Genomic DNA, 24,329 nt, shown 5'->3' with positions numbered 1-24,329 from the left:
TGCACAATCTCACTGTAACAATCACACTGTAACAATCACACTGTAACAATAAGTGTATGATACCGATTGGTCAGCGTCATACACTCCTCTGTACAACGCCCAGTTGGTCATTAAGAAACGAATTAGTATAAATCTAAAATTGCTCAAAAATAATCGTTTTCAAAATAAAAACCACTGTTATTATCTACATTACAGCGCTGATCACATTATGTAGGAGACAGGGCACTTATAATCTGGTGACAGCCTCTTAAGACGTTGCTGTAAATGTCAGCTTGCAATCTGCTAAATGTTATTTCTTTTTGGCAAAGTGACAAATGGGGTTTGTAATTGTATATAGCGGATTGTGTGTGGGATTAAGACACATTATTTTTTGTGAACTTCAACAAATCCGATACAAGAGAAGCAATGCTGTAATATTACAAGATACACAAAAGTGAAGTATTTGTGGAGTTTTTATTAACACATGTACACTTATTTGTCCTCAGGCTTGTTGAAGCAGTATGTCAGACAGCACTTTCCACAGTAATGCCTGTCAAAGTGACTGGCCATGAAGACTCCAGCACCACACTCATCTGATGGGCATTCACGCCTCAGGCGGTGGATTTTTCCATTCTCATCAACCTAAAAAACAGATTAGAGGTTTATGTGAGACACTCATTTAATAAGCTACCCAAATACAACATCTAGTAGAGAAGGGAGGCCTTCACAGAATTTGGGCACTGCAAGAATTAAACCAACATTTCATGCTTCGTTAAAAACCCTAACGGATGTAATACTGCTAGCCTGTCAAGCATGTGTTGCTTCTACTTGGTGACAGGCAGTATTTATCAGCAGTGTATCTAGGGTACAAATAGACTAGTCCTTCTCAATGAATTAGAATATCAAAAAGTTAATTTCAGTAATTCAATTCAAAAAGTGAAACTCATATTATATAGATTCATTACACAGAGTGATCTATTTCCAGCATTTTTTTTCTTTTACTTTTGAGTATAGCTAACAGTTAATGAAAACACAAAATTTAGTGTCTCCGAAAATTTGAATATTGGGTAAAAGTTAAAGATTATCGTCTCGTGTCACTAATCCACGAATCAAAACAAAAACACCTGCAAAGGTTTCCTAAGCCTTTACAAGGACTGGTCTGTTGCTCAGTGGTCCAAAGTCCTGTTTTCAGATGGAAATCAAGGTCCCAGAGTCTGGAGGAAGAGTGGAGAGGCGTCAATCCAAGTTGCTTGCGGTCCAGTGTGAAGTTTCCACAGTCCGTGATGGTTTGGGGAGCCATGTTAACTGCTGGCGTTGGTCCACTGTGTTATATCAAGGCCAGAGTCAGCGCAGCCGTCTACCAGGAAATTTTCCAGCACTTCATGCCTCCCTCTGCTGACAAGCTTTATGGAGATGCTGTTTTTATTTTCTAACAGGACTTGGCAACTGCCCACACTGCCAAAAGTACCAATACCTGGTGTAATAACCACAGTATCACTGTGCTTGATTGGCCAGCACTTGCCTGACCTAAACCCCAGAGAATCTATGGGGTATTGTCAAGGGGAAGATGACACCAGACCCAACAACGCAGACGAGCTGAAGGCCACTATCAAAGCAACCTGGGCTTCCATAACACCTCAGCAGTGTCACAGGCTGGTCGGCTCCGTGCCACGCCGCATTGATGCAGTAATTCATGCAAAAGGAGCCCCGACCAAGTATTGAGGGCATATACTGTACATACTTTTCAGTAAAATAGTATAATTTTTGAAATTGGGCTTATTTAATATTCTAATTTTCTGAGACACTAAATTTTGGGTTTTCATTTAACTGTTGGCAATAATCATCAACATTAAAAGAAAAAATGCTGGAAATAGATCACTCTGTGTGTAATGAATCTATATAATAAATGAGTTTCACTTTTTGAATTTAATTACTGAAATAAATTAACTTTGATGATTATATTCAATTCAGAGAAGAACTAGTACTCTGCTTGCTTTTTCATTAAAAAGGTTCTCCAGGATTAGAACATTGAGTACCTACCCTTAGAATAGGCCATGAATGTTTGATTGGTGGGGTTGTGACCTCCACCAATCACAATGAAGTGGCCGTGGCACTCATGCAACTGCTCCGCCATGTTCCCTTCATTGCTTCCATAGTCACAGCAGCTCATCCATGCAAACTGTTGTGCCTTGTACTGGATTCCAGTGAGTAAGATAACGACGGTGACTAGCCCAACTGCGCATTTTATCATTGAGGGATCCAGAGGTCAGGCTCTCCCTGATCATACATTGGATAGATCAATGTTAAGGGGGGGGTTGGAGATTTACTTTGTCTGCACAGTAGCAGGTTAAACACCATGAAATATCTGGCTCTGGTAGACTCAGCACAGCCATCAATGCTTAAGATGGGAATACCCATTTAAGGGTATGAAACAAAAATGCCATGTTTTGTTTTTCGCTGTAAAAAAACTACACAGCCAGATATTAGCCTGAAGTCGATGGGAAAATATAAAAACGCATTATAAACAGGCTGGTGTTTGTTTTTTGTTTTTTTAAGTGGCACTTTTTCGAAACCACAGCATTTCTTGTAGACCTCCATAGGTTTTCTTTAACTCTTCAAATAAACAAACGTCAGTTAATGTGTGCTAAGTTTTCAGAATGTATGCGCTGCAAAAACACCTAAAAAAAATGCTGGTAATAAAACACATTCAGCAAAAAATGCTACAAAAAAAAACCATGTACTAATAAAAAAAAACAAAAACGTTTGTCTATGCATTTTTTGGCCAAAATAACCTGGCACAATGTGTGAAGGAAGCCTAATGCTTCAGTTCCAATTATCGATTTGTGTGCTACAATTCAACATTTTAAGCAACTATGAAGACCAACATTTAGGGTGATTTTGCACGCCATTTTACATGCATATTTTAATTTTTTTTTAAAAGCCACAACTGCAGACTATCTTTCCTATACACTTCTCCCTTTACAACCCAAAACGGTCATTGGCTTTGAAGAACTGCAGCAAAACAGCACGTGTGAAAGCCCCCCCCCCCTACTGCTACAGTAGACAGGAACTGAGGGCGAGCAGGGCTGACTAGTGTCCTGAGCGATTACGGCCTCTAATCTTACCTTGTAGTACTTGAGCACAGCAAGCTTGACCTTCTTTCTCTTATGCTTGTTCTTCTTGGGAGTGGTGTAAGACTTCTTCTTTCTCTTCTTAGCACCACCACGGAGCCTCAGCACCAAGTGGAGGGTGGACTCCTTAAAATAAAAAAGTACAAAAAAAAAAACAAAAACATAAAAGTTACCATAATCTGCATTAAAATAACATCATAAAACAGGCCATCATTAAAAGCCAGCAAATTAGTCATACCTAAAGGCTATGTACACCTTTGAAAGATTATTTTTTTTCATAAAAGGGTCAGTGTGTTTGGTGCAACTTAATAATTTGTTTTTATTAAAAAATAAAAAAAAAATTTTTACTTCGAGATACAGCTGCTCTGCATAAAGCAGCTGTATTGTGTGCCAAGACCTGAATCTTGTACCTGCCAGGTCTGCGGGACTGACTGGTTCAGTGTCAGTGGGACCTGCGTGTCTGACACGCAGGAACCACCTTATATCCATCACATCCAAGTTCATAACTTAGATGTGATCGATGACAGGTGAAACCTGCATGCCAAGACACGCAGTACCCGCTGACAATGAACCAGTCAGTCCCGCAAACCTGACGGGTGCAGGATTCAGGTCTCTGCGCACGATACCGCTGCTCAGTACAGAGCAGCTGTATCAAAAAGTAAAATGTAATAAAAATGAATTATAAAGTAGCAAACACCTTTTTATTGAAAAAAAAAAAGCTTTGGAAAGTGTACATGGCCTTTGAGGGCACGATTACATGTGCAGCCAAGCCGTGGTAACTGCAAGTGGATCACCACATTGCTGTGCTGTATTGGTATTTGATGTGGTTTCAAGTGGCAAGAAAAGTTGCAGCACAGAAGTCAGCGGTTATTCGCGACTCGGCCGCACAATTAATAGCACCCCAAGTGTGCAGAACCCATTTACTCATCTGAAACAAACATTTATATGCACACGACCTGAGTGGTACATGTGTACAAGTCTCTCCCTTCACTAGACAATCTTTCAGACTAGCAAAGTTTACAACTTGCACGATGATTAATGGCACGAGTGCCCAGCAGTACGATATTAAACTTAACCCAAAAGAAACCATAGTTAGTACGGCTGAAAAAAGACACATGTCCATCAAGTTCAATCAAGGGACGGGAAAAGGGAAGGAAAAATTTCTACACATAGGAGCTTATACTTTTTTGTTCTAGGAAATTATCTAACCCTTTTTTAAAGCCATCTACTGTCCCTGCTGTGACGGCTCCTGCGGTAGGCTATTCCATAGATTCACAGTTCTCACTGTAAAGAAGGCTTGTCGCCTCTGCAGGTTGAACCTTTTTTTCTCCAGACGGAGGGAGTGCCCCCTTGTTTTTTGAGGGGGTTTTACAAGGAACAGGATTTCACCATATTTTTTGTATGTGCCATTAATATATTTCTATAAGTTAATCATGTCCTCCCTTAGTCGTCTTTTTTCAAGGCTAAATAGGTTTAATTCTTTCAATCTTTCCTCATAACTTAAATTCTCCATGCCCCTAATTAGCTTTGTTGCTCTTCTTTGTATTTTTTCCAACTCCAGGGCAGCCTTTCTATGAACTGGAGCCCAGAACTGAACATTCTAGATGAGGCCTCACTAATGCTTTGTAAAGTGGCAATATTACATCCCTGTCCCGCGAGTCCATGCCTCTTTTAATACACGACAATATCCTGCTGGCCTTTGAAGCAGCTGATTGACACTGCATGCTGTTATTGAGTTTATGATTTACAAGAACACCCAGATCCTTCTCAACAAGTGAATCCGCCAGTGTAGCTCCCCCTAGGACATATGATGCATGCAGGTTGTTGGTACCCAGATGAATATCTAAGAAACCTCCCCAAAAGTTGCAAGTGTCCTTTATGTGTAGAAAGTTGTAAACTTAAACAAGCTTTTGGTTCTGTGGGGCTTTATCAAAGAGAAATGGATAGACCCACCTTCTGGATGTTGTAATCCGAGAGAGTACGGCCGTCTTCCAACTGCTTGCCGGCAAAGATCAACCTCTGCTGATCAGGAGGAATACCTAGAGAAACAAGTCAGTCATCAAGCACATAAACCTAAAGTTCGGAGTCTGACACACCAAAATAATTGAAAACAAAGATTTCTTTATTAAATACATCTTAAAAACAACATAAATAAAACAGATGATTTCCACAGTATAAAAAAGGACGGCATCTGTAACCCCAACACTACCCCCAGACGAAGGCTTCCGGGCCGAAACGCGCGTCGGGGTTGACGCCAGCGACGGTGACCTGTTCTAATGGGTATGAACTTGGTTTTCAGCTATGTACTTTGTTCAGCAAATGATCTTCATTAGATTAAACCTATTTTTCATTAACTGAGCCATGTATTTGGTTCATGTATAGTACTAATACTGATTTTTCTAATTGCCTTTAATCAGGGGTATGTACACTGGTGTACACTCATTAACTTATATTTACTCCAATCATACTTTAAATGTGAATAAATATATAAATAATTTGTCTTGTTGCTGACTAGTTTGTTCTACTGAGGTATGTATCAGTATATGTACATTATATAAATTGTAATATACCGTTGATATAATCCTATATTTGAACAGTGTCGCCTATTACCCATATATTTGGATATACTATATACAATTTATCTGGTTGTCTTTTTATACTGTGGAAATCATCTGTTTTATTTATGTTGTTTTTAAGATGTATTTAACCCCTTAGTGACCAGCCCATTTTAGGCCCTAATGACCAAGCTATTTTATTCGTTTTTCTAGTCGCATTCAAAGAGCTATAACGTTTTTATTTTTTCGTCTACATAGCTGTATGAGGACTTGTTTTTTGCGGGATTAGTTGTACTTTTTAATGGCACCATTTTTGGGTACATATAATTTTTATATTAACTTTTATTAACCTTTTTGAGGGGGATTATAAAAAAAAACTGAAATTCCACCATTGTTCTATGCGTTTTTAAATTGACGCCGTTCACTATGCGACGTAAATAACATGTTACCTTTATTCTATGGGTCGGTACGATTACGGCGATACCACATATGTAGAGGTTTTTTTATGTTTTACGACTTTTGCACAATAAAAACACTTTTGAACTAAAATTATTTGTTTTTGCATCGTCACTTTCCAAGAGCCGTAATTTTTTTATTTTTCCATCAATGTAGTGATTTTTTGGGCTTATTTTCTGTGGGACAAGACGTAGTTTTGAATGGTACTGTTTTGGGGTGCATGGGACTTATTGATTCATTTTTATTATGACTTTTTTGGGGGGCAATGGAAAAAAATTGCAATTTCGCCACGGTTTTTTGCGGTTTTTTTTACGGTGTTCACTTTGCGGTTTAAATTACATATTAACTTTATTAATGGAGTCATTATGGTCGCGGCGATACCACATATGTGTACTTTTTTTTTTTTTTTACACTTTTACTAAATAAAACCACTTTTTATGGAAAAAAATGGATTTTTTTACTGTACTTTTTATTAATAATCTTTATTTCACTTTGATTACTTATTTTATTAGTCCCACTAGGGGACTTTACTGTGCGATATTCCGATCGCTGCTATAATGCTTTGGTATACTTCGTATACCAGAGCATTATTGCCTGTCAGTGTAAATCTGACAGGCAATCTGTTAGGACGTGCCTCCGGCGCGTCCTAACAGGAATATGTCCAGGGCAGACCTGGGGGCTTTTATCAAGCCCCCGGCTGCCATGACACCCCATCGGAGACCCGCGATTGCATTTGCGGGCCGCCGATGGGTGACAGAGGGAGCGCACTCCCTCTGTAAACAAAGTTAAATGCCGCGGTCGCTATTGACGGCGGCATTTAACGGGTTAAACGGCCACGATCGAAGTAAACTTCGATCGCGGGCGTTGGAGCAGGAGCTCAGCTGTCATCAGACAGCAGAGCCCCGGCTCCTGCCTGCACGGGAGACCCGTGCAGGACTTAGACTAGGCTGACGTGAAAAGGCGTCAGCCTAGCCTAAAGCCCATTAGTGCCCGACGTAAAAAGGCGTATTAGTGATCACTAAGGGGTTAATAAAGAAATCTTTGTTTTAAATTATTTTGGTGTGTCAAGACTCCGAACTTTAGGTTTTTGCTATTATTCAGCGTGTTCACCGTTATTACCATGCTTCATTCCCCATAAGCTATTACGCAATAAGTCAGATTGTTGACTGCAATAAATGTATCTAGGGAACATTTTTCGTGGTGTTCTTCATGTAGGTATACTATCAAGCACATAAAGCCAACCCCTTGGAGAAATTGAAGGTAGCCCATTTCGTAGCTTAAGGGTATGTTCACACGGCCTATTTACGGACGTAATTCGGGCGTTTTTGCCCCGAATTACGTCCGAAAATAGCGCCTCAATAGCGCTGACAAACAACTGCCCATTGAAAGCAATGGGCAGAGGTTTGTCTGTTCACACGAGGCGTAATTTACGCGCCGCTGTCAAATGACGGCGCGTAAATAGACGCCCGCGTCAAAGAAGTGACCTGTCACTTCTTTGGCCGTAATTGGAGCAGTTATTTTGTCAAACCATAAGAAAAGGGGCCGCCACTTTCAACAGATAAACAGCACAACTTAAAGGGGGAATCAGCACTTTTAATAGTAATATGCAGGGCCACAGAAGCCACCAAGAACCAAGGGTGTATTTACAATTTTTGTTGTGATCTTCATAATTGTGACAAAGCTGTGTCATTCTTCTTAAAAAGCTTAGCCAAGAGTCAACAAAAATGACTTGATTTTGCTGAACACGTGCCACTGACATTTTGCCTTAGGCCCCATGCACAAGGCTGTGCCCATAATCACAGCCCACGATTGCGGGCACAGCCGGTGACGGCCGTCCACAATATCGGGCCGTGCTCCCACCTAATCTAATAGGCGCTTTAATGTAGGTACGTTTTATTTTGTAAAATCGTTCATTTTCTACCAAGTTATGATCATTTTTAGTTTTATGCCAATTGTCCTTAATGCCCAACTGGGTGTTTTTTACTTTTCACCAAGTGGGCGTTGTAAAGAGAAGTGTATGACGCTGACCAATCAATGACATACACTTCTCTTCATTCATGCCCAGCTTGTTTCACTGCACAGCGTGATCTCACGAGATCACGCTGTGATGGGACTTCCTCCCACAGCTCCTTCACCGGAGTGATGGAAGAGTCAGACATCGCCTCCAGCTGTGACAAATGCCAATATAGTAGCAGACATCCCCCATGGATACCCATTGCAAAATATCTGTAGTACTCACCTTCCTTATCCTGAATCTTTGCTTTCACATTTTCGATAGTATCAGAGGGTTCAACCTAAACAAGGTAGAAAGAAACGGTTGAAACTATCCAAAACTACATATAAAAAATAAATAAATAAAAAACACACGACATCACACACATACATACGGGGGGGGAGGGGTCCTCTAATATAACAAAGCCACTCATGAGATTGGCTGTAAATAAGCAAACATAACTGCCCTGCTGTCATATACCAGAGAAATTATACTGGCGGATAACGTGCCCCCTAGTAATGCTGGATTCAAACGAGCGTGTTCAGTCCGAGATAAACGGACCGTATGTTGGCAGTATTTCCTGGAACGAACACACATTAGAGAGCCGGGCTCCTAATGTCATACTTATATATGACGCTAGGAGTCCCTGCCTCACTGCAGCAAAACTGTTCTATACTGAAAACATAATGACTCCTAGCATCATAGATAACTATGAAGCTAGGAGCCCGGCTTCCTGAAGTATGTTCGGTCCGGGAAACACTGCCGACGTATGGTCCGTATATGACACAGAGCGCGCTCGTGTGAATCCGCCCTTACGCCTGCAATATAACTCCACTGTCTATATCTAATTGGGGCTATTCCCACGGTGCAGTCAAGTCACGGTTTATTGTTGCGATTACCGCAAAAACTCCACAACTTTGCCATAATAGCAGTAATAAAACATGGTAAGGAGCAGCGGCACACATGATCGACTGTCAGGTCACACAAATCTCCACCGCAGATTAAAGGGGTTGTCCAGCTTCAGACCTATCCCCCGGATAGGTCAACAGTATGTCATTGGTGCGGGTCCGACACCCCAACCCCGCACCGATATGCCACTCTGGTGACCTGCGGGCACCGAATGTTGTGGCCCATAATGCTATGTACGGAACCCTTAAGCAGTTGGCTCCGTAGATAGCACAGCAGCCATGCATCAGAACCGCAGGTCTGTTCCTATTCACTTGTATAGAAGAGCTGCAGCTCGGCTTCTATTCCGTGGCCAGAGCCAACTGCTTCCGGCTCGTACGTCCGGTGCACGGAGGCACCGGACCAGCTGATCTGTGCAGGGCCCAGGTGTCGGACCCCTGCAGATCATGTACTGATGACCTATCCGGTGGATAGGTCATCAGTTATCAGAAGATGGAAACCCCCTTTAAAGAGGAAATTGGCTTCTCTATTGAAAGATCCACTATGAAATTGTGGAAAGACTGTAGAAAGGACGCACCAAGTAACTCCAGAGATCCTCCATCATGGACAGAAGGAAATGGATTTAATGCCTCAATTATGAAGTTTATAACTGGCAGCATAATAACTGTCCCTGGGATTAGAAAGCCCTCCAGCTTAGGAGTCTACTCAATACAAGACGCTCCACTTCTGAAAATAAAATAGATCCAAGGTTCCCTTCTGTATTCCTTTGGAAACTTCTTTCTTCCCTTTGCCAGTGATCAAATCCCATTAGAGCAAAACCAAAAAGGGAGGAGTCCTCAGATAGGGAATACGCAGGAGCCATAAAGGGGAGCTCCATCATCATAGCGGCTTGAATAGAGGAGATTGCCATAAATGATGGCACACTGGGCTGCAGTACTGATTCCCTGTAGACTCCATGCAGACCGCTCTGTGTTAAGGCAGGGAGACATCTTCATGGCAGCCGGGTCTTGCAGGGAGAAGAAATATTTCCTACAGGCCATCATATCAGAGACTGCTCAGGCAGCTGAAGGGATGGATTGGCCATTGCAATTACATTAAGGGCTTGTTCACACACACAACGGAATTGTTGCAGAAAATTTCTGCAGCAATTCCGTTGAAAGTCAGAGACTTTCCGCTGCAGCAGAAACAACATTTCCTGCGGTTTTCACAGCAGAAACCAGTCCATAAATTGCTGCGTTTTTCACAGTGTTAGGCCCCATGCACACGAACATAAAAACGCCGGTAATTACGGCACGGTTTTAGGGGCCCATGGACTTCTATTGGCCACGGGTACCTCCCCGCATGCTTACAGGAAGGTGTCCGTGCCGTTGAAAAATATAGAACATGTCCTATTTCAGGCCGTAATAACGGCACGGGAAAGCCCATAGAAGTCTATGGGGCTCCCGTAATTACGTGTGACGGGAGCGTTGCTAGGCGACGTCAGTAAATAGTCACTGTCCAGGGTGCTGAAAGAGTTAAACGATCGGCAGTAACACTTTCAGCACCCTGGACAGTGACTTCCGATCACAATATACATCAACCTGTAAAAAAAAAAAAAGAAAACGTTCATACTTACCCAGAACTCCCTGCTTCTTCCTCCAGTCCGGCCTCCTGGGATGACGTTTAAGCCCGTGACCGCTGCAGCCAATCACAGGCTGCAGCGGTCACATGGACTGCCGCGTCATCCAGGGAGGTCGGGCTGTATGTTGAGAGGGACGCGTCACCAGGGACACGGCCGGGGAAGTATGAATTTCTTTTACTTTTTCTGCGGTAGGGGCTGCCCCTTCTCTCTATCCTGCACTGATAGAGAGAAGGGCTGCCGTAAATACGAGTGGAATACAGGTGACACCGGACCCGTATTTACGGGCACGGATTCGTAAATACTGGTGCAATACGGGTCAAATACGTGTGACCAAGGACCCGTATTTACGGGTAGACAAAAATACGATCGTGTGCATGAGGCCTTCAACGTGACACCTCCCCTGAAAAATACAGCAATTCGGTCCACATTCCGCAGCAGGAACTGACATTCTGCGGTCTGAAAAATACAGACCGCAGGTCAATTTCTGCTCTGAATTTTTACGCAGTGTGATGAGATTTGTTAAATCTCATCCACTATGCTGCTACGGTATTCTGCTGCATTTTTCCCATCTGAAATTCCTGCCGAAAAAAAAAACAGCAATTCTGCAGAGCATGGACGAGCCCTAAAGAGTAACATGTGTAAAGGGGATTTCCCTATAATAAATTATCCCCGACCCACAGGATAGGTGATCATTTTCTGATTGCTAAGGGCCCACCAATTGTGAGAACGGGTCCCGAACCCACAGATCCCCCTCACTGCTCGACCAACACTAAACTCTTTACAGAGTAGGATCTGGACCCCCTCTCTCTCGATCAACTGGGGGTCCCACCTGTGGATAAGTGACAATTTGTGATTTTGGTTAAACTCCTTTAATAATCAAATTCGTGTAGTGAAGGTGCGGACAGCGGGACATCGTACAAGTGGCAGGAAGAGAAATAATGACCGTCTTACAAGATTGATGGAAGACATTGATCCTTTGTATACAGTACAGAATCATCAGACCCCAGGCTATAGATCTATACCATCCACATCTCATACAGGGGTACACTGCCCGTATAATCTATAGGACTCCCTGCTCCTCTATGTAGAACAGGGGGACATTGTGCAGATAAGCGGCGCCCGCACACACGTGGACACGACACATGAGGTCCGCACTCGTTCAGTCCACACCGCTACCCACACACACTGCGACATGTCACCGAGGCCGCCAGCAGCCTTCACCACACACGCAGCCGCCCCTGGCACACACCTCGAGGGTGATGGTCTTCCCCGTGAGGGTTTTCACGAAGATCTGCATCTTGGCGCCGGATCCACCTGCAGAATATTAAAGAACGTAATTTAACGCACGAGTACACGGAATAACCCGTCACGGAGCCCCCAGTATATAACATTTATACCCCAGTCCTCGAGAGCCGCTCCGCCACACTCACCTCCTGCTAATGGCGGATCCTGGAGAGAGGGCCTCCTTCCGGTGGCAACGGGGTTTTCCTAGCTGCCGAGCAGGGCGGTGGGCGGGGAGAGCTGTCTTGTGAGATGCCTGTTACAATCTTTCCACTTTATGCCGTATGACAAACGGAGCCAACCGACCAGTGAGCTCGTACTGCTGCCTCAGCGTTCATTATAAAATATAATTTTTAGAAATGTTTCATTATACCTTTTGTTCGTCACTAGCGGGCCTTCGTTGTGCAAGGGATTGTGGGACTTGGAGTTCTTTCCCATTTTACGCTGTAATGTTTTTTTATAAAATTGCCGGTCATAAATTAAACATTTGCTCTTTTATTTGTACAAATACTAAAATATTTACACTATCATTTTTCGAAAAAAAAGAAAGAATGAGAAATGTTAAAAAAGTTCGAGTGATTTTGCTACAAACTACAATTCCCATGATACATCTGCATCCAGCTTATGATTTACATTGTTCTGCCCAAACCCTGATGACCACGCCCCTATCAACAGCCCTTAGTAACGGGAGACTGTATACAGAACCCCCTGGCAGAATCCTGAGCTGAATGACAGGGAGTGTGCCATAGCATGACGAGGTAACAGGGCAGGATTTAAGGGTGCAAATACCTGTGTGATTAAAGGGACACTAACACTAAAAGATCTACATTTTCTGTGCAAGTAAATACAATCTATTGCTTCCTGTTATCAGCCATTGCAAACAGGGGAGAAGCTGTAGTGTACTCCAATGGGATTACTGACAGGAAGTGCAGAACATATCAGCCCCCAGGATCACAACTATATCTCCAGTTTGGAGACCCCCCAGAAGCATCATCTTATAATGGTGCACCTGTATATGATAATATAATAATGGTGGGTGATATTGTAGAGATCTGTGTACATGGATCACGTTAAGGACATGATATGCCACGTCCTGAGCACCAGTCCCTGGGATTTGGGGGGGCTAGTCGACACGTCTTTCCTTCTGATATGACTCAATGACTGTCTCATCCCTTCAAGTAGTTTTTTTAAGGATAAACATTGACAGCCTATACTTAGGATAAGCTATTAATGTGTGATTGGTGGCGGTCCGACCACAGGGACCCCCGGTAATCACAAGACATATCTGCACTTGTGTATATGGGACCGTGCCTGGTACTGAGGAAAATCCCAATTCCAGTGAATGTGGCTGAGATTATAATGAGCTGCAGTGAGGGAGGGGCCGCAGTCCTGGGTGATGGACCCTGAAATGGGCCGTGTAAATGAGCGCTGATCAACAACACAACTCTTTGATGTCACGAGGAGCTATGATTGGGGAAGAGAGATCGTTACTCTGATCGCTCGTCCTCATACATTTCTATCAAGTCGGCAGCGCATCTCCCTCTTTACACAGGGAGATGTGCTGCCGACAACGATAATATTTTCAGCTGTATAGACGATACGATCAGCTGATGAACGAGCGTTTGCCCGATAATTGGCCGGTGTAAAAAACCATCAATGTATGTCCATTTCTGAAAAACACCCCCTTAATAAAGACCACCTATACGATGCTCATATCGATGTAGTTGCTATAGCATTGGCGGAATAGCGTCCCAAACTGCTATTAAGATTGCCGCTCACAAGTTTGCCTCGTATGTTATATACTGCGCCTGATGCATGTAACTTTAAAGCAGCCTTCTAATGTCTAATAGATGTAAACGCCTGAGCGAATTAATTTTATGGCTAACAATTACTGATCGATTGTTAACCACTTCCTGCTGCGGCCACTTTTGACCTTCCTGAGGGAGCCTATTTTTTCAAATCTGACATGTTTCACTTTACGTGGTAATAACTTTGGAATGCTTTTACCTATCCAAGCGATTCTGAGATTGTTTTCTCATGACATATTGGACTTTATGTTAGTGGTAATATGTGGTCGTTATATTCAGTATTTAATTGTGAAAAATACCAAAATGTAGCGAAAAATTGCAAACATTGGCATTTTTATACATTTAAATGCATCTTCTTGTAAAACAGATAGTAATACCACTCAAAATTGTTACTAGTTAACATTTCCAATATGTCTACTTTAAATTGCCATCGTTTTTTTTAAATCCTATTATTTTTCTAGGACGTTACAAGGCTTCTAACTTTACCAGCGATTTCTCACAATTTTTTACTGTACTTGAAGAAAATTTCAAAAGGCTATATTTTTCGGGGACCAGTTCAGTTCTGAAGTAGCTTTGAGGGGCCCATACATCACAAACCCCCCCCCCATATATCACCCGATTTTAAAAACTGCACCCCTCAAAGTATTCAAAACAGCATTTAGAGCATTTCTTAACCCTTTACGCGTTTCACTGAAACTAAAGCAAAAGTGGAGGTGAAATTTACAAATTTCATTTTTAATCCATTTTTTTCTGTAACACAGAAGGTTTTACCAGAGAAATTCAACTAAGAATGTATTGCCCAGATTTTTCCGTTTTTAGAAATATACCACGTGTCCCTAGTGTGCTAATAGACTGAAGCACCGGCCTCCGAAGCAAAGGAGCACCTAGAGGATTTAGGGGCCGTCAGGTTTGAAGCGGTCTTGTTGTACCAAAACAAATGAAACAAAAATACCCAATTTTGGAAACTACACCCGACAAGGAATTTATCTAGCTGTGTAGTGAGCATTTTGACCCCACAGGTGTCTCATAGATTTTATTAGAATTGGGCTGTGAAAATGAAAAATATTTTTTTCCCCAATAAAGTGTAGAATTTTTGGACTACTAAAGGTGAAAAAGCACCACTACATTTTCTCCCAAGTACGGCAATACCCCATATGTGGTAATAAACTGCTGTTTGGACACACGGCAGGGCTCAGAACGGAAGGAGCGCCATTTTGCTTTTAGAGCTCAAATTTTGCTGAAATGGTTTGCGGTGCCATGTCGCTTTTGCAAAGCCCCTAAAGGGCAAAAACAGTGGAAACCACCCCACAAGTGACCCCATTTGGGAAACTACACACCTCAAGGAATTTTTCAAAAATTATTCAAAATAAGCTGTGGAAATAAAAACCTAAATTTTTTCCAATAAAATGTAGGTTTAGCTTTTTTTTTTTAATATCCACAAGAGCTAAAGGAGAAAAAGAACCCCAACATTTGTAAAGCAATTTCTCCCGAGTATGGCAATACCCCATATGCGGTCAGAAACGGCTGTATGGACACACGGTAGGGCTCAGAAGGAAAGGTTTGGCTTTTCTATTTGGCTTTTGTAATGGTTTCTGGGCCCCATGTCACATTTGCTGAACCCTTGTAGTACTAGTACAGTGGAAACAGCACAAAAGTGACTCCATTTGGGAAACTACAACCTTGAGGAATCATCTAGGGGTATAGTGAGAATTTTGACCCCAACGTTTTTTTACTGAATTAATTAGAATTAAGCCATGAAAATTAAAAATCATATTTTTCCCAACAAGTTGTCGTTTTAGATCAACATTTTTCAAGTAATAAAGAAGAAAAAGACCCCCAACATTTGTAAAGCAATTTCTCCCGAGAACGGCAATACCCCATATGTGGGTATAAACTGCTGGTTACACATATGGAAGGGTTCAGGCGTAAAGGAGTGGTATTTGACTTTTGGAGCGTAGATTTTTCTGGAATGGTTTGCAAACGCTATGTCGCATTCGCAAAACCCATGATGTACCAAAAAAAAGTGAATCCATTTTTAGAAATTACACCCCTAAAGGCATTTATCAAGGGGTGTAGTGAGCATTTAGACCCCATAGGTGTTTTTCAGAAATTAATACGCAATGGATGAAGCAAAGTGAAATTGCAATTTTTCCACTGATATGCCGCACAATATGTTGTGCCACTGGAGAATCTTACACCATAAATTGTTTAGAGGGTTCTCCCGGGGATTGCAATGTCATATATATGGACGCAAACTGCTGTTTGAGCACACTGTAGAGCTAAGAAGGGAAGGAGCGTCATTTGGAGCTTGGATTTGGGTATTACTGGTATTTCCGTTTATAATGTGGGGGTACATGTAATCTGTGCGGAGTACATCAGGGCATAATAAGAGGGTATAATAATGGGGTAAATAATATAATTATCCATAGATGTGTGTTACGCTGTGAAGCGATCCATTATGCACAGGCCGCTGTCAGACTGATAAACAGTTTTCTTTCTTATCCCCCTTTTGTAACACTGAAAATTTTGGGGACTTTTTCTCCTTTGTAGTTTGGGAAATTTTGCTGGGAAAGTCTTGCCCTGGTATAATACGGGCGCCCTCGCTTCCAGCGGATGTGCTATTTCCCTTCCTAGTTCCTAAATACTAGGGCCCTGAAACTGAAGGAATGTTCCCGGGATGTTTTTTCATTACCGCATTACTAGTGCCATAAATTTTTCGGTTGATGGAGCTGTGTGCGAGGGCTTGTTTTTTTGCGTGACAAGCTATAGACTTTATTGGTACCATTTTGGGACACATACGACTTTTTGATCACTTTTTATTTCATTTTTTGGAAGAGGAAATGGCCAATACTGGAATAGTTTTTTATTGGGTTTTTCAGCATTCACTGTGCGCCATAAATTACATGTCAACTGCAATTCTGCAGGTTGATACAATTAAGGCGATACCTAATTTATCAAAATACGTCTCACAGGTCAGAATCACTGGTTAGGTGCAGCCAACACAATGTCGAGGCACCTCCAAGGTATATACACAACATAGCACAACTCCAATAAATCTTAAGTGAAAAAAATTGAGGACAAGGAGTCACAACGCCACAGATAATAGAAACAAGGACAAAATTGTATTTAATACAATATCATACACGGAAAAAACTATTAAAAACAATAGCGAGGATCTAAGATACAGTATATGTGTGGACCACTCGAAGGTATTAATATTACCACGGGCATGCTGTATAAAGCACACAATTAAAACGTGTGTGCACCAGGCAGTAGTGAAAACCATAGGTCAGTGATATGTCACCGCAGTGTCCTACCTGTGCTATAAAAATATATAGTCCACAGAAGTGAAATACAATGATAAGTAAAGCCCTAATATCAACAGTTTGGGACAAAAGAGACACTAGGGGGAAATGTCACACCGAACATTGCTACATAATTCATTATGCATAGCTCAAAAAAGAGAAAATATCCCGGCATGTTCTATAATTTAAGTCAGAGCCTGCCTGGAATCACAAAGAACTTAGTAAAAAACAGTCTTAGGGCCTGTTCACATCACCGTTCATTTCCGTTCCGGGGTTCTGTCGGAGGGTTCCGTCGGGTGAACCCTGCAACGGAAAGTGAAACTGATGACAGCACAGCTTCCGTTTCGGTCACCATTGATCTCAATGGTGACAGAAACATCGCTAATGCTTTCTGTTCGTCACCATTCCGGCTGGTTTCCAGTTTTCCGACTGAATCAATAGCTTAGTCGACTCCGCTATTGATTCCGTCAGAAAACCGTAAACCAGCCGGAATGGTGACAAACGGAAAGCATTAGCGATGTTTCCCTCACCATTGAGATCAATGGTGACTGAAACGGAAGCTGTGCTGTCAGTTTCACTTTCCGTTGCGGGGTTCACCCGACGGAACCCTCCGACGGAACCCCGGAATGGAAATGAACGGTGATGTGAACAGGCCCTTACCCATGGAGGTGAGAAGAATAAGGTGGTCCACAAAGTATAACCAAGTGTGATAACGCGTGTCTCTTTTGTCCCAAACTGTTGATATTAGGGCTTTAATTATCATTGTATTTCACTTCTGTGGACTATATATTTTTCTAGTTTATATTTTATATATGTTCACATGTAGTGTTTTTGCTGTGTTTTTTGGTTACATTTTTTTTGTGTGTCCTCTGTAAAAAAGAAAAAACAGCAAAAAAATAGGACAAAATGTCACATGTGAACATACCCTTACACCATCCAAGGCTCTGTTCACATTGATGTCATGGTTTCCATTCATAAGGACCCTTGGCTGATATGACAGATATGTTTTGTAACCAATTCCAATATTTTGCCTGGCGAGTGCAATAAAAAACGGACTGAAAGTAAATACGGTGGCTCAGCGGTTAGCAGCACTGGGGTCTGATTTGTAATCCGACCAAGGATAACACCTTCATGGAGTTTCTATTTTCTTGGGGTTTCTTCCAGGTACTCCAGTTTCCCGCTCACACTCCAAAAACATACCAAGGTGTAAATTGGCCCAAATATGTGAGAGTATGTCTGAGAAAGGGAACTTATAATGTGAGCCCCATTGGGGACAGGAATTGATGTGAATGGTGTCAGCGCTGTAGGATATGCGGGCGCAATATAAGCAACGGGAAAAAGATAAATACACCATGACCATCTAAGCGATAGACCATTTTTTTGATCAGCTTTGTATATTTTGTATATATTTTTGGCATCTCTTTTAAACAGGCGTGAAGAAGCACCGCATACATCTACAGCAGTTCTAAAGTCTTTCCATGGAATATCAGGGACTCCTGTTCTTCCGCCTATCACTAGTGCCAGTGATAAGAGGTTTCTTACCAGCGTTGAGGAGTATATAAAGTCCGAGGTGGAGAAACTATCCGCTGTAGGTCAGCTTGATGCTGAGCAACAATATATCATCTATGGACAAGCTTTTGATAAGGTGGAGTATATTACACTATAAACAATATTCATGATTTGATTGCTATGTATTCCCTATGTAACTACCCATTATTCTTGGTTCTGAATGTGTTTTTTGTTTCTAGGTAATTGAATATTGCGCTGGCTATAAACGCATTCTTACTGCGATCAAACAAGAGTATGATGAATTTATTGACGCCACCAAACAAGGAGAAATTAATGCAATTCATATCCATGCAAGGTTGAAAAGACTAGCCTCTGAGCCCACAACACTTATGTATTACAGGAAGCGGGCAGCAGAGCTGGAAGACAGGTAATACTATATATATATATATAATAAGAACAAAGGTCAACAATCAGGGGAAAGTTGGATCAAAGGGCTTGTCTCATCAGGACAACCCCATTCTTAATGGGCACCATAGAGGAGGAGTCCCCTGCTCCAGACCCCCCTCTATGGGTCTATGGAGCCATATACATAATTAAGCTGGCCATGCACATTCTAATGTGTATGTCGGCGTCCTGACTCTCCACAGATGGTATATGTTGGTGGAGAGAAGGGTTGGGCATGTTGAATCAGAACGCCACTTTGGCTCCTGTCTGATACACTTTTTTCGGAGACCTATAATTAAGCAACTGCTTTGAAAATATAAGCATGGTTTGCGCCATTTTCATGAAAGGCATGCGATACTTTCAATCTTGTTCTGCAATATTTTTAACAGATTTAAAAAAAAAAATTTGCATTAACACCAGTCATTTATTTTTCAGTTGACATAGCCTAATGAGGGTTTTTGTTGTTTTTTTATGGTAAAAGTTGCAATTTTTAATGCCACTATTTCATGTGCCATATAATGTACTGGGAAAATGAAAAAAAAATCTTTGTGAGTTGGAATGGAAAAAAACGTTTCCTCCATTGTTTTTTGGGTTTTTTGTCGCCATTTTCTGAGCGGCATAACATTTTTATTTCTTCGTCCTAAGCGTGGTCTGAGGGCTTGTATTTTGCGGGACGAGATGTAGTTTTTAGTGGTATAATTTTTGGATACAAAATACTTTTTGATCACTTTTTATTACATTTTTTACATATATTCATGTATTTTGTTCTAGAATTGATATAATCAATAAAGACTCTGTCAGAATTAAAAATCAATTACAGAAATTGCTGGATCAAAAGAGAGTAAAGACCCCACCAAGAGAAGATATAGGACCACCACAAAGTAAAATAAACCCCACAGCTCTGATTCCAGGTATCACATTCCCTCTATTGGCACATAACGGGCAATTTTTTTCAGTATCATTTGCCGGCGTCATGGATGTAAATCAATTATAAATTGATTGTAAATGTTAATTGGATAAATAATGTATTGACAGTGATCTGTATGTGGATTATTATGACAAGTCACCATGGATGTCATCTGTATCAGACCAAGGGTGTAGTATTTAGGGTTGTGCGCTAAATGTCTGGCTATTGCTTAGTTGACCATAAAGCCTTATGAATGAATATTGGTGGTATTATGTGAAGTCCGTATTATTTGGCATAAAGCCTTATGATCAATGCATTCACTTAATGGGCACCATGTAATATACTGCAGGAAGGGTGGTTCTGGATGAGACTTCCCCCGGCCATATCAGCTGGTCACTGGGGGGTATTACAGGACACGGACCTGCGGTAATCAATTCATCACTGGGGCAGATTATTTTAGAGAGTACCCCTGTAAAGTAGCTCTATCAGGTCTTCTACACTATTATCGGAGATCAGCATAGGATAGAGGTGCTACGTTCGGGGATAAATAGGTTTTTATCATTTCATTGAGTATTTACATGTATAAAGCTGTTTAAATGCTACCAAGACCCATAGAGAAAGCCTGTGAGTCCTGCTTCCCTCACCCATACTGCAGGTTGACAGTTCTACATATATGCAAATTCATACAAGAACAGCTGTCAAATACACCCGGTGTGTAGGGGAAGCATATGGAAAAACGTAATGAAGTAATAGTAACCTTCATATATTTCCGTGCTCGCGGTTCTACCTCTATCATTTGCTGTCCTCAAAGTAGCAAAGGAAATTTAGCAAACAAATTTCCACCTAAAGAAAAAAAAAAATTAAAGGGGTACTCCAGCTTGCAGCGTTTTTCACCTATACACTGGGACTCCATTGATCGCCAGAACGGAAGCACAGTGCTTAGCCCAATAGACTTTGAATGGAGCGGCACTGTGCATGCCCGGCCTCCGCTCCATTCAAACTCCTCCTTGCTGCCCTATAGCGGCTGGGGGGGAATGTGGGGACCTGGAACCCCCGTTCTGGTGATCGATGGGGGTCCTAGTAGCCGGACCCCCACCAATCTAGCATTTATGATCTATACAGTGGATAGATGAAATATGCTGTTAAGCAGTAAATATAAGTCCTTCAGTCGTGCTGTTTTTACTTTTGCTAAGGCTAGGATCACACACACAGTTTTGTGTCAGTTTTTGGCTCAGTTTTTTTAGCCAAACAGGAGTGGATATATAAGAAAGGAGATTCATCAGTCTTTTCTTTATACCTTCCTTTTGACTGCACTTCTTGCTTTGGCTCAAAAAACTGAGCCAAAAACTGCATCAAAACTGTGTGTGTGATCCTGGCCTAACTATATTTGTTTCTGGGAAAGCCGGGTGACACCAAACATGGCCTCCGAGTCCTGGATGGGAAAAGATGTAAAGGCACATCCCTCACACCCTTATTACTGTATAACTGGGCTGAGACCTAGTAAATATTCAGAAATCGTTGAATGAGATTTTGTATCAGTTTAGAGATGCGGAGAACACAATGGCGTATATTTACTTGGGACTTCTTTTTTCATTATAAGGGATTTTCACATCTGTAAATACATATCTGTGGGGTATGTCCTTACAAACTCATTGGCAGGTTATTAAAGACTACTTTGATGGTATTTATCATGAAATCATTTTGTGGTCCTCAGCATTTCGTATCTGGGGTATATTTGGAGGAATATATAGTAAGCATCGTTCCATCTTATAGGTATGACAATAGAAGATTCCCTGAACCTGGCCGCCCTTATAAAATACCTGCAGCTCTTAGAAGACAAGAAGTGTGCATTAAAAGCTGATATGAAAACCAAGTACGTCCCCATCCAGAGGAAGCAGGAGCTGGACATGAAGCTCAGCATTGCTTTACAGGAAAAAGAAAAAGTCGAGTTTATCAACCAGAGATTGCTGGACAGGTATTTCTAATACAATACGGATGTAGTGGGATTTGTTTAGCAACATAGTTACTTCATATGAAGTCAAATCTGTGGGGTTTCTATAGAAAATAATTAGCAGCTTTGTATCGTATTGGAGGAAGGTAATATGTACCGTACACTACCGTCCTGATAAGTTGTCAAATTTGTTTTTAATTATCAGTAAATGTGGTTTTTACATATATTTTATTTTTTTCTCCATTAAAGAAGTGGTGGAAAAATACTAGTTAAATGACCCAAAACTATGAGGGATATTGGGTGTTGTAGTTTGAAACAAAAACCCTGCACAAAAAAGCTTCACGTTTTTAGGCCCTGTTCACATAGAGTTTTTTGTCATGTTTTTTTTTTTTACGCGAAAACCGCGCCAAAAAACAGCCGAAAACGCCTCTCAATGGGAGGTGGAGTTTTTTTTTTTACCCGGGAAGCGTCATGCACTTTCCGTCTCTGACCTCCCATTGACATCAATTGGAGGTAGAGAAGGTGGTTTTCGCTGCGTTTTTTGCCTGCGGCGCTCAATGGCCGCGGCTGAAAAACAATGTGAAAACCGCAGCAAACAGTGTCAAAATCTGCCTCAAACTTCCTGAAGTGAGAACAGGGCCTTAGGGTGTGTTCACACCAGCGTCGGGCTTCCGTTCATGGGTTCCGTTAGACCTTTCTGTCGGAGGAACCCATGAACCGAAAGCCAAACGGAAACCATAGCTTCCGTTTGCATTATCAATGGTAATGCTTCCGTTGCAATTGGTTTCCAATTTGTTTCCGTTCCATAAGGTTTCCATTTTTTTGCAAAAACAATCACATAGTCGACTGCGCTATTGTTTCTGCTAAAAATTTCCCTGCCTCTCATCTATGGTCTGTAGCCTACACTCATTGGCATACTACAGGCCGCCATCAATAGCGCATACACAAACCTCAGGGAATTTGCTTGCTCCAGGTAATACAGTTCCCTAAGATCTTACCTATGATATTAGCGATGCTATTTTTATAACATAGAGAAAAAACAATAAAATTTTTTTACTTTGCACACGAAGTGACGCTCACCTTTGGGGAACTTTTGCTTGAATTTATTGCAAGTCCCTAATATATATATATATACATATTAGTCAAAGTGCTTGCTTTGGAGGAGAGCAGGCATGAAGAAATGACCCTTTGGGTAGAATATTTCTATAGTTCTTATTCAAGTTACTAAACAGTTTTCTTACTACAGTTACAGAAAGAAAAGAGTCATTGCAGACACAATATCATCCTGGTCAAGATCGGATAAAAGCCTTTCTCTTTATGAGACATTAGCGCAAATGGCAACAAAAGAAAATGAAATAAAAGGTATTTTGCTCCCCATTGTGTCTTGTAAAGTTTTAAGGGGTTTTCCCATAAAGGACATTTATCACCTATCCACAGGTTGGATCGCAGGTGGCCCCACCGGTGAAACCCCACTGATTGCTATAACAGGGGTCCCGAGCCTTCGGTTCCGTCCTTCTCAATGCACGACTGCAGTGAGAAGGAGTTTGAATTGCCCCCACCCCCATCCCCCCCGGCATGGAGAGTGGATAAACTTAAGAATGTACAATAAGTGCCCATTTGTACCCCAATCCACCACAGTGTAAGGATGTTTGTGTATTTGTTTAGGAGGGCAGAACAAATCCAGTTCACCACGATGGACCAGGATAAGCTGGAAACTTCTGTCTGCCTTCAACCTCCACTACGGGGAGTTATATGTATATTTTTTCTGTTGCTTCCACTGACACTAGTCGGAGCTGTATAAATCCATAAAGATTGAGCTCCACCTTGTAGCAGCGGAAGGCAGTCAGAATATTATCATTTAATTCATTGGATCTTGAATGAATTGAAGGGTAACAGGGGATTTTGGGCTATATATCTCCAAAATTGGAGCTCCAACTCCTATAATGACTTATTTTGTGCTTTGGAACTATTTACAATAATAAAATAATAATAATAATAATTGCTCTTGCGCACTGCTAGCACTGTTTCTCAGGCAGCACTCTGCTGGCAATATAGTTTATTGGGGGCACCGCTGGCACTGTTTTTTGAGGGCACTGTTTACCGTGGGGCACTGTGTTAGTTGGCACTGTACATATGCAATGCAGTTCAATGCATGTAAATTGGGTTTTAGAAAACTCATTCGCATACCATGCTGTTTCGAGGATTCCCTGTGGAAATACTGAAGGTTGGGTGTAATCCGTGTCAGAATCCCCATGTAGCTGTAGTGCAGGGGTCTCAAACTCGGCAGGGTAAGTGGGCCACATATAGAAAAAATGGGAAGTTGACGGGCCGCATTACTTTCAAATTGAATACAATACAAAATTATTGTTAATCAATTAGTTATTTGAACTACTATAACACTATATTACTATAATAATAATAATAATAATACTACTTTACTATAATAATACCACTAGGTTTAAAATTTGAGATATTTCTCCACA

At 41.5% G+C, this 24,329-nt stretch overlaps 2 protein-coding genes across 4 annotated transcripts in view; one reads left to right on the top strand and one right to left on the bottom strand.

Annotated features, from left to right (window-relative positions):
• Positions 1-434: 434 nt before the first annotated feature.
• On the bottom strand, positions 435-12,149 carry RPS27A (ribosomal protein S27a). 2 transcript variants are annotated; one of them, XM_075863032.1, is made up of 6 exons: positions 12,072-12,149; positions 11,891-11,955; positions 8,361-8,415; positions 5,064-5,149; positions 3,105-3,236; positions 435-621 (listed from the first exon to the last, which is right to left on the bottom strand). In XM_075863032.1, exons 2-6 carry the CDS (start codon positions 11,936-11,938, stop codon positions 472-474), a joined length of 471 nt encoding a protein of 156 aa, XP_075719147.1. In that variant the 5' UTR covers positions 11,939-11,955; positions 12,072-12,149; the 3' UTR covers positions 435-471. The 2 variants fall into 2 exon arrangements, with proteins under 2 accessions (XP_075719147.1, XP_075719149.1); XM_075863034.1 differs by lacking the exon at positions 12,072-12,149 and adding an exon at positions 12,039-12,063.
• Positions 12,150-12,572: 423 nt separating this feature from the next.
• CLHC1 (clathrin heavy chain linker domain containing 1) overlaps positions 12,573-24,329 on the top strand; it is a 28,484-nt gene continuing 16,727 nt past the window's right edge. The window contains exons 1-6 of one of the 2 annotated variants that reach the window (XM_075863030.1): positions 12,573-12,680; positions 18,467-18,680; positions 18,784-18,971; positions 19,760-19,899; positions 21,669-21,870; positions 23,093-23,208. In XM_075863030.1, the coding sequence (XP_075719145.1) occupies positions 12,673-12,680; positions 18,467-18,680; positions 18,784-18,971; positions 19,760-19,899; positions 21,669-21,870; positions 23,093-23,208 (868 nt within the window). In that variant the 5' untranslated portion in view covers positions 12,573-12,672. Of the gene's footprint in view, positions 12,681-18,466; positions 18,681-18,783; positions 18,972-19,759; positions 19,900-21,668; positions 21,871-23,092; positions 23,209-24,329 lie in introns of those variants that run through there. The other variant, XM_075863031.1, reaches the window with a different exon arrangement.

This window comes from Rhinoderma darwinii, chromosome 4 (assembly GCF_050947455.1).
Source record: "Rhinoderma darwinii isolate aRhiDar2 chromosome 4, aRhiDar2.hap1, whole genome shotgun sequence".
NCBI lineage: Eukaryota > Metazoa > Chordata > Amphibia > Anura > Rhinodermatidae > Rhinoderma > Rhinoderma darwinii.
This window is presented reverse-complemented; position numbering and strand designations above follow the sequence as displayed.